The sequence below is a fragment of the Vanellus vanellus genome, assembly GCF_965231255.1.
Source record: "Vanellus vanellus genome assembly, chromosome: 17".
Lineage (NCBI taxonomy): Eukaryota > Metazoa > Chordata > Aves > Charadriiformes > Charadriidae > Vanellus > Vanellus vanellus.
The window spans coordinates 11,117,930-11,130,454 of record NC_138922.1 but is presented as its reverse complement, the minus strand read 5'-3'; the positions used below and the strand labels follow the sequence as shown (position 1 = coordinate 11,130,454).

Genomic DNA, 12,525 nt, shown 5'->3' with positions numbered 1-12,525 from the left:
GCAGCGCCTCACACCCCAACGGATAATACGGACAGCCCCGCCCCGGAGAATTTAAATAGCCCCTCCGCGCTGATTGGGCAGAATGCGCCGGAAGGGGTGGGGCTTTCCCCCTGCCTGCACTCCTGCACTGCCCGCCGGGTGTTGCTGTTGTAGGTTGCGGAAGGGACGGTTGTCAAGGAAACGGGGGAGAGGGAGAGGGAGGGGGAGAGAGAGGGCGCCTGTGCCTGAGAGCCACGCCGCAGCGCGGGTCACGTGGCCTCTTTCCCCTCTCCCGCGCCCTGGTGCAGCCACCGTCAGCTGGCGGCGCAAAATGGCGGCGCGATAAACCCCGGGTTGCGAAAGGGTGGCGGTTTGCATAGGGTGGTTCCGCCTTCGTCACCCTGAAAGGGAGGCGTTTGTTGGCATTTTCACACGCAAAATTCGGTGGGGAGAGGGCTAGGCTCGGCAGGGCAGGGAAGGTTACAGCACTTGACCTTGCAGGCCTGGCCTGAGGCAGAGATGGTGTTTACGTTAACGGGGTTGTGGTACAGAGGAGAGCGTGTGTTGAACTGGCAGGTGATGTAGGTCTGCTTGGGAAAGGTGGGGTGACGTGGCAGCTTTTGTACACAATAGGAATGTTAGAACCTTTGTTAAAAGATTTAGAAGGTTTTGCCTAGTGAAACTTACTGTACTACTAGCCGCTAGCGCACACGGTTTTGGAGACATTGGATGGTGAAAGTGTATTACCATCCTTACTGAGCAACAGTACTCCAAGGTCCTTAGGAATTCTTGAATTTCCATGTTGAATGAAGTCATGCAAAACTAGAAATAATGGTGCCCCTTATCCTTAAATTCCTGGAGTGTGACAGAAGCAGCCGAGATCCCAGTTATGACTGTTAGAATAATGACTGGCAGCAAGTAAACATCAGAATGTTAGCTCTAACAGTCTACAGACAAGATTTTTAGATATATAATCCAAATGCACATACCGCTTTAATAAACACAACAGAGCTTTTACGCATATAAGCAAATACGCATCAGTACTATCAAAACTAATACTAGAACATGGATTTCAGTTTGATAACACAACACAGCTCTGCAAAGCCGTGTTGATTTCCTTCACGTAGGTTGGCTCAAAGTAAGAAAAAAACAGGAAAATAAATATTGTTTAACTTAAAGGGTGGAACACAAAAATGAGGAAGTTTTTTTCAAAGAGGAAATCAAAAAGAGGAGTTACTTGCAAACTAAATGCATGCAGGCGAGACAGCTGAGGTTTTGTGTTTGCTTAGTCTTTCAAATTCTTTAAAACCTTAGCAAGGATAAACAGCACAATAACAGGAACCACTAAGTTATGTACAAACCAAGTAATCAAAATAAGCTGTGTTAGGCTAAATGTAATAGGCAAGAACAAGAAAAGATAGGACAATGCTGTTTTCACAGCCTTTGCAAAAACCTTTATCAGACTCCTCAGAAGCAGGAAGCCTATAGGGTTAGTAGATACAGAGCCTTAAAAGGAGCGTTTAGGGAGAAAAATCTTTAACAAGCTACATTAAATCAGTAACTCTTACTGAAAAAAATTGGGAAGGATCCCCTATTAGAAATTTGCAGGCATCAAGGATAGCATTAAGGAACCTAGTCAAATTTAAGTGCTACTAAAATAACAAATTAATAATAAGAAAAAGTGATTGATCAAGGTGGTATTCCAAATTGCTGAAGAGGGAACAGCTGTGGCTATTCATAAACAAAGATAAGCCTAACTTAGGTGTTACGTTTGAGGCAGAGATCATGGAAACATCTAGTACTATTCTTTGAAAACCTTGCTCCATTCTTAGCAACAATCAAAAAAAAAAAAAAGGAAAACAATCATTAGGAAATAATCCACAACACATCAAAAACATCTTGATGCTTTCATTATGTAAATCTAAAGGGGGCCAGATCTTGAATACTGTGAATTTCTTGTCAATAAAGAGAAAATAGTAAGGATAATCAGATGCGTGGAATTGTTTTTAAAGGAGAAAGAATTAGATAGACTGCAGCTTTGGTTTACAAAGGAGTGACTTAGAAAAGATTAATGTCCACAAAGGCTATAAATAAATAGAAAATTATTACTCACCATTTCTAATAACTCATTTTGTTTCGTGCCCCTTGTTCTTACCAGGCAATGTGTTGAAAATGAAAGGGAATGTTTTTCAAGTAGCGAACAATTAAACCGTGAAACACAGTCATGGTATCTTAGAAGCTAAGAGCATAAATATAACAAAAAAGGGAAGAAATGGCCATCGAATACAGTTATGCTATTTTTGTCTCAGCAAAGCCTTAAAGCATGGATTGCAAGAAGGTGGGAGGATGTAAATGGAGCCTTGTTATGACACTTCTTCCTTATGTTGTTTTCATTTGCATTGGCCACTGCTTAAAGCAGGTGGTGTGGCAATATGGCTGCTCATATTTATGTTTCAAGCTTCACCTTTTCTTTTGTGTGTTTAAAGCCCCAGGTAGTGAGACATTCAAGTTATTTCTTAAGCTGGCAAAATAGGGCAGATAGGCAACACAGTATCAGGTATTTCTTGTTTATTATACACATGCTTTTTAAACAGCCCTATCCTTCAGTGCACTGGTGCACTTCTTGTGACCTTTGAATTGCTTTACTAGCCCTGTTGAGGAATTTCAAAAGATAAAAATAGTCACTATTTCTCATCACGTGTATTTAATAGTTATAAAAGTGTCCAGGCAATGGGTAACTGTCTAAAAGCACTGCTCAAAGTGGCATTTAATAATCTGCTATGATAATTATCTGTGTCTAACCTGTGGCTATCTGCACAACTAACTTCTTCAGTCTCTTGAAAATCCCAGGGAGGTGTGTGGCTGAATCTACCATTCCTTCAAGTTATCAGGTTAAAACGTGGCAACTCCACTTAAGCCTGGGTTTTATCTGTCGGAACACCTGCAGGAGGCTTTCCACAGCCATTGTAAGTACCTGTGAGGCTCTGAAATCCCCGTTCCCCTTGGGCCGAGGCAGATCCACAGCCGCGCAGCGGCGAGAGGCCTCAGGCAGGGGACGAACCGGCACGACTAGGCCGCAGCTCAGCCGCCTGCCCGCACCCCTGGGCATGCGCGGCCGCGCGCGTCCTTCCTTGCGTGGGCGGTGGGCCCACGGCCCTCTCTGGGCGGGGCGCTGCGGGCAGTGACGGCAGCGGAGGCCACGCCCCAAGGAGGAGGGGAACTTCCGCCTGCCAGCGCAGAAGCCGGTCAGTCGGCCGAGCGGCGGCCCCACCCACACTGGAGGGGGCGGGGATTCCGGCCAGCTCGGGCCGCTTACATAAGAGAAGGGGAGGGTTCTGCGCCTGCGTCACTAGCCGGTTCCCGGCAGCCCCCACGGCCTCCTTATATAACCGGCATCCGGGCGGCGAGGCGCTCTACATTCAGTGGCCCCCATCAACGACGGCGGATCCTGTCCAACCTTTCGTCACCTATTTTAAGTGACCGGGATCGTCTCGCCTACCGCCACCATCACCATGCCCGGGTATTCCAGCGACAGGGATAGAGGGTGAGTCCGGGGGCCCGGCCGGCGCTAGCCGCCGCCAGCGTCCGGACTCTTAGACCGACGGTGGTTGTTTTTTTAGCCGTTTAAAATGGCGGCGAGTCGCGAGGGTTGGGCCCTGGAGCCCTTCTCCTCAGCTCTTGCCGTTTCGAGGTCTCCGGAGCTCGCGAGGGGAGGCTGGGGGAGGGGAGCTGGCGTTAGGAGCTCTTGGCGAGGGCGGCCGTTGTGCGTGGGTGGCTGCGCGATCTGTGACGGGGCTTAGTCCATCTGCCTCAGCGCAACCCCCGCTTGTGTGTGACCACTTATGAGGAACGCGGGTTGGTGCTTTTTTTGCGGGGGACAACGAGACTGGCTTCCCATTCCTCCGGGGACGTACCCCCCGAGTACGGATGGTCCACGCAGAGCTCGATTCCCCCTCGCGCGCCCCCCCCCCCCCTTTACCCCCCCCCCGTCAGTGGGGGTGGGCTGGGGAGCGGCGGGCTGGCTGGAGGTTTGTGGGTCAGTGGGTTGGCCGGGCGCTTCGTCGATGCCGAAGCCTTGGGGAGTTCTCGGTAGGGCGGTTCCCTTTTCCTCCCTTCCCCTTCGCAAGGGACGGCGGCTCCGGCTGTCGCTGGCAGAAGCCGGCCGGCTCCCGCTTTGTGTTGTGTAAGCGGATGTTAATGGCCGGCCCCGCCATGCGGTGACTGAGGGGAAATCAAAATGCCGGCTGCTGCCTTTGTTCCTCCTCCTCCTTCCCCCGCCCAGCTCAGACTCTAAAATGGCAGCGGCTGGAAAATGTGGCGTAGACAGAAATGAGAGACAAAGGAAACAGCGCTGGCAGGAAGCAGCGGCCACTCAGCCAGGTCCCCTCTGGGAGCGCTGTGTTGTGCTGGGGAGGATCGTTCCCAGCGCTTGCCCGGCCGAAAACGGGGAGCGATCGGGGTGGGGGAGGGAGCCCCGCTCTCGGATCCAGCTTAGCGGCCCTCAGTGCGGGGCTTAGCGTTGCTCTGAGCTGCGCCGCAAGGCTGCCCGGACAGGCTTTCGAGATGAGCCTTTTCTGAACGGAGGGACCTAACCTAAAATGGTAACATAAAATGCGTGGCCTCATAAAACACCGTTATTGAGAGAAGTCGGTATCTTTTGGGATACGAGAAAACGGTTTATAGGAAAGTTAACCCAAGGTTTCGTAACAGCTCCTGCCCACTTTCTGCAGGCTGACACACAATGGGAGTGTCACTTGGGTGGGAAACCATTTTGATCGTGGGGCAATATGAAGGTTTTAATGTCCGTACTTTGCCTATGTTGTAACTTGCAATTAGGCCTTTAAAGTTCATCTAATGGAAGCTGCAAAGATAGGTGTTACCTTGGCTTCTGAATCTGAGTTGCAGCTAGGCAGATTGTGGCATCTGCAATTTAAGTATTTTTGAAATTTCAGTATCCTGTAGGTGGGGTTTATAAATTTGAATAGTAAAGTTACAGGGTGGACTGCAAAGGTAGTGGTTAAATTGTATAAGATGACTAAAATATTTCTGTTGGATTCTATGTTGATATTCTATGTTGATCTTCTCTAGGTTTGGAGCCCCCCGTTTTGGAGGAAGTAGAGGTGGACCACTCTCTGGGAAGAAATTTGGAAACCCTGGGGAAAAACTTACAAAAAAGAAATGGAATTTAGATGAGCTGCCCAAATTTGAGAAGAACTTCTATCAAGAACATCCTGATGTAGTTAGACGTACTGTGGTATGTACCCTGTCCAACTCATGCAAAAGTAAACAAATAAGTGCAAACATGCTGAGGGTCATGGGGCCCAACAGGCATGGATAGGGTAAAAAGATAACTGTGGTATCAAAGCTTATTGCCAATAATGGGATTTTTATCTCGCAGCAAGAAGTTGAACAGTACAGATCAAGCAAAGAAGTCACAGTTAGGGGCCATAACTGTCCAAAACCGATTATAAACTTCTATGAAGCTAACTTTCCTGGTAAGTGAAGACTAGTGTACTGGTCATTCTTCTAGGCTTAAGGCAAATTGCAAGTTAATAAATTTCAATTTTTTCTTCAAGCAAATGTTATGGAAGTAATTCAGAGGCAGAACTTCACTGAACCAACTGCTATTCAAGCACAAGGTTGGCCAGTTGCATTGAGTGGATTGGATATGGTTGGAGTGGCACAGACCGGATCAGGGAAAACACTGTCTGTAAGTTTCGATTGTAGCCTCAAATACTGCTGGATTTCAGAAGTGAAAGTAAGCCTGGCTTAGTGCAGGCTGAACAATTTTGGGAAGAGATTGTAATGAGACTTTCCTTTCTTCCAAACAGTACTTGTTGCCTGCTATTGTGCATATAAATCATCAGCCATTCCTGGAGCGAGGAGATGGACCTATTGTGAGTATTCCTAAATGAAAAAAGGATCTTAATTTGTAGGGAACATGATTTTTTTGGGTGTTTTTTTTTTGTTTTGTGTTTTTTTTGTGTTTTTTTTTTTTTTTTTTTAGTCTGATTGTCCATCCTCATAGGAGTACACAGCTGCATTGTGTTTCTCTGTATGACTAAAGTGGTTCCATGTTTTGGTAGTGTCCCAAAAAACATTCCATAAGCTGTGACTGGATTGTCCTTAAAACTGTACAGAACATGGCTAGATGTCCCATTTTGGAAATTGCTATCTCCTGGAAGCTAGTGACTTTCAGATATCTTACCACACCGCATAAGTTAATGTTTGGTGGTAATTGAGATGCTAAGTAATTTAGTTTGCTGGTTTGGGTTGCTTAAATCCACTTCTGTCATTCTGGCACTGAAGTAATTAGTATATGACAACCTTTCTGTTTAAAACTAGTGTCAGACTAGAAGCTTCCAATAAGTATTGAACTAAAAGCTGGGCATCTCATTTCTAGTGTCTTGTGTTGGCACCAACTCGTGAGCTGGCTCAGCAAGTGCAGCAGGTAGCTGCTGAATATAGCAGAGCATGCCGTTTGAAGTCTACATGTATTTATGGAGGTGCTCCAAAGGGACCACAAATTCGTGACTTGGAAAGAGGTATGGATAAGCCTTGATGCATCTCTGTATGAGCCAATGTGAAAACTACTTCAGCTGACTTTACTGCTTGGTTTTTAGGTGTGGAAATCTGCATTGCAACACCTGGAAGACTTATAGACTTCTTAGAAGCTGGAAAGACCAATCTCAGAAGGTGCACTTACCTTGTTCTTGATGAAGCTGATAGGATGCTTGACATGGGATTTGAACCTCAGATCAGAAAAATTGTGGATCAGATAAGAGTGAGTATAAATGGTTCAGGCATTTATTGCTATTATGGAAACAAATACCACTATGCTCATTGAAGCAAGGGCAGTGCAAATAACTTTTTCAGGCTTGCCTGGGTATTTTTTTTGGTTGGGCATTTGACTATGTATTGATCTTGTACTGACCTAGTTGTTTTCCGCAGCCTGACAGGCAAACTCTGATGTGGAGTGCTACATGGCCAAAGGAAGTAAGACAGCTGGCTGAAGACTTTTTGAAAGAATATGTACACATCAACATTGGTGCATTAGAACTAAGTGCAAATCATAACATTCTTCAGATTGTGGATGTGTGTCATGATGTAGAGAAAGATGACAAGTAAGTTAGTGGCGACAAAGCATTTTTTTAATGATTTAGTTTTAGATGAACTGTGAAATAATGTTTTTGGTGGATTTTTGACACCAGTCTGAGACTAATAAAAAAAGTTAAAAAAAAAAAAAAATCAAGCAGTGAAGACTAGGCTTGCACAGTATAAATCAATCCTAGCTCTAACTATCATCTTTTCATGATAGGCTTATTCGTTTGATGGAAGAAATAATGAGTGAGAAGGAAAATAAAACAATTGTTTTTGTGGAAACCAAAAGACGGTGTGATGATCTTACCAGGAAAATGAGGAGAGATGGGTGAGTCCTGAACTTCGATATCGCTCTTGATTCTTCATGAGTGACCAACTGTGGTGCCAGAACTGTCAAATACAGTGACACCAGGTGTCAGTTGAAGTGTTAAAACTAACTGCATAAGCTATTCGCACATTGCCAGTAGCCTTGTCTTTGATTAATGAAACTACTCGAGGGATGTTCTGAGGTCAGTCAATTTCTGTGTTTTCAGGTGGCCAGCAATGGGTATTCATGGTGATAAAAGTCAGCAGGAGAGGGACTGGGTTCTAAATGGTGAGTATTTCAGCTATTTCTACAAGTGTATGATCTGTGTTACTTAATGAAGAAACTGACAAGTTGCTTGTGTTCCAGAATTCAAACATGGAAAAGCACCAATCCTGATTGCTACAGATGTTGCATCCAGAGGTCTAGGTTAGTACAACTTGTAATGGCAGTTGCCCAAAGCTATTTAAAGAAAGTCTATTGCTTTCTTTAACCTCTGCATTTTTCTAAGTTTTCTTCACATAAAGGTGCAGTCTTTGTGGCAAGGCCTAGGCATGACAATCGGAGGACTCGAGGGGGATGGAGGACTAGTGGAAGTGATCGGCTGGCTGCTTCCAGTCAAATAGAGAGGTGAAAGCTGAGAGCATTGTGTGCCAGTAATCTTCAAAAGGCAAAGATCATCCTTTAAACTACTACCCCATAAACTGTTCTCTCATGAAATAAGCAGTTTCATTCACAGTTCACTTTGCCCTGGTATTTCTCTCCTCTCCATGCTTTGCATGATTTGCCATGGTGCAGTACTGTTAGTTTTGTGCATACTGTCTGCTGTGATCTGTGGGTCTTTGAATTTCAGTGAGTTTGCTGAAATGTTGAAGAAAATAATTACAAACTTCAATGGTCAATGAAATTTTTTTCAACCATGAAATGGAGAGAGCAGCATTAAAATGTACTAAGCCTTGTACAAATTGGTGAGTACTGGCACATGAAATCTGAGAAAAAGACCACCTCTCACTTTAGCAAGTGGGGCAGGAAAGCAATGGCTTTTCAAATGCCTTTGAAAGTCGAAGTTCCTCCACCTATACATAGTCGTCATGTCGAGACCTGCCAGAGAGAGACACATTCTCAAGTGAACCCTGGCTTCTTGGAAGCGCTTGCCTAGACGAGACACAGTGCATAAAAACAACTTGGTGACTTTGGGGGGACAGGTATGTTTTTCTTGCAGCTGCGGTTCAAAGGTCTTGGCAAGACGAGCAGTGTGGCCCCTTTTTTTTTTGAGCTTCTAATGAGTGTGTATGTGAAGGACCTTGTATGTTTTTACTCTAAGGTCCTCAAATGAGCACATGAAGAGGCTGCTGTGAGCTTTAGTGGCCCTACTGCAAGAAGCATTCAGATGTCACTTGATGATTTGTAAAGGGGACTCTTGAGTTGGGAATGACAAGCAAATGCATACTCCTTTATGGTAAGGTTTTGGATCACAGGGTGGGTGATGAGACGGGAACAGACGGAGTGTGCATAACTTTCTCTTCCACGATACTCATGCAGAAATGGATAATTCTAACACTGTTCTTTGCAGCCATTATTTCCTTTAAAGTACTGTTGTCTAATGTTTATCTTCGATTTGGCTGTTGTGGTGTGCAAAACTTTGTACCTTGCTTTTTGCCACACTGCAACACTTTACAGATGTGGAAGATGTGAAATTTGTCATCAATTATGACTACCCTAACTCCTCAGAGGACTATATCCACCGAATTGGACGAACTGCCCGCAGTACCAAAACAGGCACAGCATACACATTCTTTACTCCTAACAATATTAAGCAAGTAAATGACCTCATCTCTGTGCTTCGGGAGGCTAATCAAGCCATCAACCCCAAATTGCTTCAGTTGATTGAAGACAGAGGTTCAGGTAAGTAATGTTCTTGACCATATGCATAGCTTTCCTCTCAGAACAATATGGAAACTCAAATTCCACCTCCAGCCTCTCCAAAATGGATGTGGAAGGTGGTCTAGCTACCAGTTACAGTGACCTGAAAAGGTATTTATTAACACCAATAACAAAACCAACATCCTCCCCTTCCCCCTGGATGCTCCACACTCATGCTGTGGTGCACCTGTGGCTAGTGCTGGCCCAAGACGATGCACTTCTGAGGATTTGCTCTGAAATAAACACTTCAGAGCTCAGTTTTGTGGCCTTCTCTCATGGCTAGAAGAAATGGATGTAAGTGTCCTGTTGGGACAGGGGAGAATATATGACTCCTTGTAGGTTAGATGGCTTTCTCTATCAAAATAGTCTTCACCTAAGCTATAGTAGGTTGGCCTTGCTGGGGCAGAAAGGGAAATACTATTCTCTTATTAGCTGAACTCATTTGGCGTTCTGTAAAATACAGCCTGTGATATATATATAACTGTCTTGTGTTTGTTTTTTTTTTTTTTTTAATAGGTCGTTCCCGAGGTGATCGACGTGACAGATATTCTGCGGGCAAAAGGGGTGGATTTAGTAGTTTTAGAGAGAGGGAGAACTTTGAGAGAACCTATGGTGCACTAGGAAAGAGAGACTTTGGAGCAAAAACTCAAAATGGGGCTTACAGTGCCCAGAGTTTCAGTAATGGAACACCTTTTGGAAATGGCTTTGCAGCTGCAGGCATGCAGGCTGGCTTCAGGGCTGGTAACCCTGCTGCAGGAGCTTACCAGAATGGCTATGATCAGCAGTATGGAAGTAATATTGCAAATATGCACAATGGCATGAACCAACAGCAGTATGCATATCCTGCCACTGGTGCTGCTCCTATGATAGGTTACCCAATGCCGACAAGTTATTCTCAATAACTTAGTGTATTTAAATGTCTCAGTTTTTCATAATTGCTCTTTATATTGTGTGTTATCAAAACAGGATAGTTATTTAAGAAATGGGAAATGCAGAAATGACTGCAGTGCAGCAGTAATTATGGTGCACTTTTTCGCTATTTAAGTTGAATATTTCTCTACATTCCTGAAACAATTTTTAGTTTTTTGTACTAGAAAATGCAGACAGTGTTTTCAAAGTAAATGTACAGTGATTTGAAATACAGTAACAGAAGGCAGTGCATGGCCTTCCAATAAAGATATTTGAAGACCGAATTTTCTTTCAGATGGCAATTTTCTCAACATGTGCACAACTTTACATTAATGGAATGTCAAATGTTTTTATATTAAATTCTAGAAAGGTTTCTCAACTGTGTCTGATTAAACATTTAAGCTTATACAGAAAACAGCCTTGCCTTGATTGGGCTAGATTGCTTAGCATGGCAGGCTCTGCTTTGATGGGGAAGAAAACTAAAGCTGGCTTCTAAGTAACTGTTGGAAACAGTACTCTTCTTGTCTCCCTAGCATAGGGCCAGTTTTTGGAAAAGATCTGCTGGAGTAATGGTGTAGCTGAAAGTCTTGCTAACCAATACTCTGCAGTGGTGTTGCTAACAAGCTGCTACAGGCGTAGGAAGCTTTTGCAGCACCGTAACTGTTGCCTTCACATGAGCATATGTGCAGACTAGGCTTGAGTGTAATGTATCTACAGCTGTCAGGCCTTGTGAGTTAGCATGCGGGCTTACTATGAGCTTCAGAGAAATGGGAAGATCTTAGTATTAAAACTTCAAATTATACTTAAACTGGTATTGAGCAGTGATTTCTTTATGGAGGTGGGGGGCGGGAAGTGGGCTGTTAATCCATGAACATACTTCATGGACTTTTTTTTTTTTTCCCCAAGACTTGCAGTACACACAAATGACTAATCTCAAAACACCACCCATGCTGAGCTAAGCAACAGTATTTCCTTGACTAGGACCATAGCTGGAATAATAATTGATCCTGGGGTTAAAGTACTTCATGCTTTCAAGTGTGGTATATTAAGATTCCAGTTAATACTGACTTTCAGTTCCTCTTGCTTGTTTATCAGTAACAATGATTAGTTTCAAGTTTAACAGTGCTTAACAACTACAGCTTGATGTATGTATAGATCTGTCAGCAAGAATCACGGCAAGATTCTGTCTAGGTTATTTTGAGCCTATGTCAGACTATTTCTTTTACATTTCATGTTTTTTGCTAGTCTGTGCTTAACTCTTGGTGATAATTTTCCTCTGAGGCTCAGCTTGTGATGTTCTTAACCACAGCCTAACCTGCATCTTAATTATGTATTTCTACCTTTTCTGGGGAGTTCTATCAGTTGATGGTACTTTTGTGGTCATTCACTGTTGCTATGAAAACTTAAGCTGAAGTCCTGGAATACTACCACACTTGAGTCTAAAACTGCAGTTGGCAATGGTGAAAGAGGTTTTAATTGACTTTGCGGCATTCCCCCTTGCTCAGTGCTGACGACAAGGAAGTAGATGGTTATTTATCTTTGAAATATGACATGCTTTAGGCAACTGACCTGGAAACTTGGTAATTAACAAAATGCATGGAAAGATTGTTTGTGTGGGTTTTTTTTTTTAAAAAAACTTTACACTAAAAAGGTGAACTTGTAGCTTCTACATTAACAATGACTGACTGCAGTCTTTAACAGTGATGCAAAGAACAAAGTGCCTCTCTCCCTTTAGATAGGAGATAGCACCAGCCTCATGTTAAAGTGAAACCCAGATAGGTGTTAGCAAATCAGACAGGTCGAAAATGTGTTTTGGAAACTTAATTGGGAAATCATGGGAAGAGATGTGCCATGTGACTGCTAGTACAGATTTTTTTTGTTTGTAGATTCTTAGTGGATGTAAGTTGTAATTATGTGGTCAAATTGGCTACCTTTAGAAGCTGCAATAATAGACTCAAAAGTGATCTAGAGATGTGATGCGCATTACTGAAGTGTTTCTTTATCAGGTCTTGAATTTTTTTTTGCCTTTGGGGTTTTCAAATAGCACCAAAGGAGCATCTAGGGGAACTGCTCCTTGAGGGTGAAGGGTCTTGCTTGGTGTAAGGTGGGCACTCCTCTAAACATTTGCACATAAAATGATAAAAAAAAGAGCTCTGTTTAAATTACTCTGATAATATTATTGGAGATACTCAAAAATGAGCTCATGGCAAATCTGCTTTAGAAATAAAATTGTACCTAGTGCTACTTTTACACTGAAGAGCAGCAACTCCTCCAGCTGACCCAGTGGCCTACTAACATGTCTGCTCCGT

The 12,525-nt window shown here is 43.8% G+C and overlaps 1 protein-coding gene across 2 annotated transcripts; it reads left to right on the top strand.

Moving 5' to 3' along the window:
• The first annotated feature begins 3,388 nt into the window (after positions 1–3,388).
• DDX5 (DEAD-box helicase 5) lies at positions 3,389–11,024 on the top strand. 2 transcript variants are annotated; one of them, XM_082492419.1, is made up of 13 exons: positions 3,389–3,523; positions 5,068–5,233; positions 5,378–5,474; positions 5,556–5,689; positions 5,811–5,876; positions 6,383–6,524; positions 6,603–6,763; positions 6,931–7,103; positions 7,298–7,408; positions 7,614–7,675; positions 7,754–7,813; positions 9,065–9,289; positions 9,824–11,024. In XM_082492419.1, the coding sequence occupies exons 1-13, from the start codon at positions 3,492–3,494 to the stop codon at positions 10,207–10,209; spliced, it is 1,815 nt and encodes a 604-aa protein (XP_082348545.1). In that variant the 5' UTR covers positions 3,389–3,491; the 3' UTR covers positions 10,210–11,024. The 2 variants fall into 2 exon arrangements, with proteins under 2 accessions (XP_082348545.1, XP_082348546.1); XM_082492420.1 differs by having other exon boundaries at positions 3,403–3,499.
• The last annotated feature ends 1,501 nt before the right edge of the window (positions 11,025–12,525 follow it).

Bases quoted from the DNA above. Each gene is read 5' to 3' on its own strand.
- DDX5 (XM_082492419.1), top strand. From the start codon at position 3,492: ATGCCCGGGTATTCCAGCGACAGGGATAGAGG. The intron at 5,234-5,377 runs GTATGTACCCTG...TTTATCTCGCAG, and splicing joins ATGTAGTTAGACGTACTGTG to CAAGAAGTTGAACAGTACAG. The intron at 5,475-5,555 runs GTAAGTGAAGAC...TTTTTCTTCAAG, and splicing joins CTATGAAGCTAACTTTCCTG to CAAATGTTATGGAAGTAATT.